General features: G+C 31.9%; 1 protein-coding gene across 2 annotated transcripts; it reads left to right on the plus strand.

Annotated features, from left to right (window-relative positions):
• The first annotated feature begins 1265 nt into the window (after positions 1-1265).
• On the plus strand, positions 1266-3345 carry LOC116349215 (odorant receptor 4-like). 2 transcript variants are annotated; one of them, XM_031780551.1, is made up of 8 exons: positions 1266-1623; positions 1920-2082; positions 2155-2448; positions 2518-2606; positions 2720-2730; positions 2799-3035; positions 3096-3123; positions 3184-3345. In XM_031780551.1, the coding sequence occupies exons 1-8, from the start codon at positions 1305-1307 to the stop codon at positions 3243-3245; spliced, it is 1203 nt and encodes a 400-aa protein (XP_031636411.1). In that variant the 5' UTR covers positions 1266-1304; the 3' UTR covers positions 3246-3345. The 2 variants fall into 2 exon arrangements, with proteins under 2 accessions (XP_031636411.1, XP_031636412.1); XM_031780552.1 differs by having other exon boundaries at positions 2530-2606.
• The last annotated feature ends 357 nt before the right edge of the window (positions 3346-3702 follow it).

Genomic DNA, 3702 nt, shown 5'->3' on the forward strand with positions numbered 1-3702 from the left:
TCAGCGCTTACATGTATTTTAAAAGTGTAAACATGTACGAAAATTTATGAGATATTAACCTGAAAAAAGTATCCACTGTAAGCTAGACTGCAAGCACAATGAGTTCACTCTCAATGGCTGAAGAAAGGCAACATGGCGCTCTTCTTAATTATATTGTGTTGTTCGTTCGTCTCCATATATAAGAAGATATAAATGGAATCAAATTGTTTGCTTGTATGATTCAAACTTTAACATTTCATATTCAATATGACAAAACAAAAAGGAATCGAATATCAATATCTTTAATACTGTTATCGAAAAATAGTATCCATTTCGAAAACTATTAAAATTGAATAAATTGAGAACAAAATTACCTTTCATCAATCTCAAAGGAACGTAAATGCTTTACAATTCTTTACATGTTCTCAAAGGACGTGCAAAGAACGAATGAAATCAATGTCTTTTGTCGCATTTTGTGTATGTACTTTTTTTATTCTAACTTTTATTTATGACAATCAAATTGTATCATTGGTCTTTCCTTTGCGTTTGAATAAAATATTTAGACATTTTATTCTAAATTCAAGTGCATAACTTTACAGTAAAATGAATAATGTAATATGACTTTGTGCTCAATCTCATTTTTGAATAACCTGTGTATTTTTCATACATTGGAAATATAGTATAGTATACCAAATGGTATTCATACATACAACATGGTATCGAACAAAAGAAAAGATATCATCCGTGGCCGCTATCCACTCACTTCGTTTTCGTGCGTCGCCGCTATTCACTTGGCTGTTTACAAGCGACTTATGCATGCGACAATTACCGCATGTAATACCAATTGGTATGAATACCATTTGGTATACTATTCTATATTTCCAATGTATGGTATTTTTCAAAGTCTGGAAATGTTAATTTTTTCAAGCAACCATCGTGCATTTGTAAGTGGCGAACCTATGATACTATACATACTGAACGTTAACTAACTGCCAGTGTGGACCACGGACTTGTATTTACACTGACACAAAAGTATTTATTATTCGTAGGTGCGCCACTTATAAATGCCCAATGGTTGGTTGACAAAAAAGCAGAGCATTTACCTCTATTGGTATTTTTATTTATTGCAAAATGTGTTTGTTGACACAAAGTGTTCAACTTTAATGTAGTCTGATTGAATGTTATTTCAAAAAGAGTATTGTTCACTTCAAAAGCTATCGAATAATGAATATCGGAATATAAAAGACGGTGACCAGTCGAATTTTAAACAGTCGAATGAAATTCGGTTAACCATTGAATAGAGTGACTTTCAATTTATTTGTGCAATGAGTACGATTAATGTTCTTCAAACCAATCAACGATATATGACTTGGTTTGGAATTTATTCACATCAAGTAAACGAACCGACCAATGAGTTTTTCAAAAGGCCACTACCGTACTACCTGCAAACAGTAAATGCTCTTGCATTAATCGCCAGTTGGATGTATTTTATGAATAATCGATCATCCGATTTCAAAACTGCAATGGGAGGCATAAAAATAACATTCGCTCTTGTTCAGTGTGGCGGAGTTTATTTCAATCTAGGTTACAAAATGATAAACATGAAAGCAATGCATCTCAAATTACAGGAAACCGTCGATGCAGGTATTTACAATTAATTAATATAATCATGATGTAAAAACATCGCTTGCGTTAATATAGATTAAACAGAGATTGTTCCTTTGGGGAGGAGAAGCAGTGAGGAGGGTGTTTAGGTCCAAAAGCTGCTTTTATCATAAAAGTATCTCTTTTTTGGTTAAAAAACTTTTCCTTCTCAGCTCTCTTCTCCTCTTCATTTTCCACTTCAGAGGAGCAGTCCCTGATATTAATGGTATTTATCAATGCTAAAAGTTATTTAAATATTTCGGAATTGAAAGTTTCAAAATTTCCTTTGAATTTAGGCGTGGGCGAAGGATATCGAATTTATTGGGAGAACGAACAACGATGTCGCACATATACAAGAAATATATGCTCTTTCATTTTTTTCCATGTATCGGCATTTATGTTGGTTTTGATTCCGGTTATTTATCATATCTATAGAGGAGAATACGATACGACAAATTGGTAGAAAAGAAGCGACTTTTACACAAAGGTCTATTGAAAAACTAATCAAACTTATTTCATTTATTTTTTTAGGAATTTATTCTTTTATATGGTGGTTCCGTTTGATCAAACACACGTTCCTGGCTACTTACTTATGTGGCTATTTCAATTCAACACAGCTTTCTTTTACGTTTCTACTATGACAACATTAACTTCTTATTTTGCAAGTTGCTGCTTTTACATTGATGCCATGTGCAATTATTTTGGCTATCTAATTAGATCAATCAACGAAGATTTAAAACAAAACACAGATGAAAACCGACTTAAACTCAAAGTGTCCATAGACAAATTGAGTCAACTTATTAAATTCCACGTCGATATATTCGAGTGAGCAAAGATTTACCGAAATTACTTACATACAAATTTTTGACGATTTAAATTCAAATTTGTTCGTAGCACGTTTTATAGACTTGCGAATATCAATGGCGGTTCTATTCTGGCTTTGCTTCCCGTCAATTGTATTTTTATGGCCATCTCAATTTACGGTAACAATTATTTTGTATTATAATTATTTCGTGTTAATAATCAATTTTTACCTAATTTTGGTTTTTTTGTCCATCTCAATCGTCAACAACAAATAATTACGTTACATAAATAGATGTAGAACATGTATGTATGACTTTTTGAACTCGTTTCCATTGTATATATCTATTTTTATTTGCCTAATCTAACTACAGTATATCAAAAACTTCGAGCCTTCACATTTACTTTTTGATGTATCATGCATCGTTTGTTCGTTATCGTGGCCGTCGCTTATGTGTTATTTTGCGTCGTTGGCAACTGATAAAATTGCATCGCTTGGTGATGTTGCATATGGATCCGATTGGGATAAATATCCGCTATCAATACGGAAATATATTATATTGATCATTGCACGCTCGCAAGAACCCGTCTATTTCACTGGAATGAATTTGGTATTGTATTTTGAAGTGCAGAATAAATAAATACGAACTCAACTTATATTACATTCATAGGTTAATTGTACTTTGGAAGTGCTTGGAAGTAGGCATTCTGTATAATTTATATTATTTTGTAGTTTTTTTTAATGATGATCTTTTTTAGAGCTTTGCAAAACCGGTGGCTCGTGTTATTTGATGTTTAGAACGTTGGAACAGCGGCGGTAAATGAAAAATAATTTGGTGAGCTTTACGAATGTTTTGCAACTAATCGAATTTGACAACAGAGAAGAGAGCAAACAATGGATTTAAATATGAGTGAAATTGAACATACAGTTACGAATGTAAATGAATTGACGAAAAAATGTTATTCTCTAAAAAGTAAATAGAAACAGCTAGAAAAAGACTAACAGAAGAAAATAAATATTGATCGATTGGATTATTTCGAATTTTTCTCTGTTGAATTAATAATTAAGTTTTCAAATCCCAAGGCTTATTAAAAATTATTCTGGATTGATAAAACAACATGGCGCTATTTTCGAGAAATCACTTATTTTCGTTTTTTCTGTATTTTGAGTTGTGGTTTTTTTTATCAATGGAAAGTCGAGCTCATTTAATTTGATAATATTCATATGAAGCATGAGTTGTTGTTTGACATTTACCAATGTGTAATTCGATTTTTTGA

Source organism: Contarinia nasturtii, unplaced genomic scaffold (assembly GCF_009176525.2).
Source record: "Contarinia nasturtii isolate CC-2019 unplaced genomic scaffold, AAFC_CNas_1.1 Cnas_scaffold_2806, whole genome shotgun sequence".
In the NCBI taxonomy this organism is placed as follows: Eukaryota; Metazoa; Arthropoda; class Insecta; order Diptera; family Cecidomyiidae; genus Contarinia; species Contarinia nasturtii.

Bases quoted from the DNA above. Each gene is read 5' to 3' on its own strand.
- LOC116349215 (XM_031780551.1), top strand. From the start codon at position 1,305: ATGAGTACGATTAATGTTCTTCAAACCAATCAACGATATATGACTTGG. The intron at 2,449-2,517 runs GTGAGCAAAGAT...ATTTGTTCGTAG, and splicing joins TTCCACGTCGATATATTCGA to CACGTTTTATAGACTTGCGA. The intron at 3,036-3,095 runs GTATTGTATTTT...TTACATTCATAG, and splicing joins ATTTCACTGGAATGAATTTG to GTTAATTGTACTTTGGAAGT.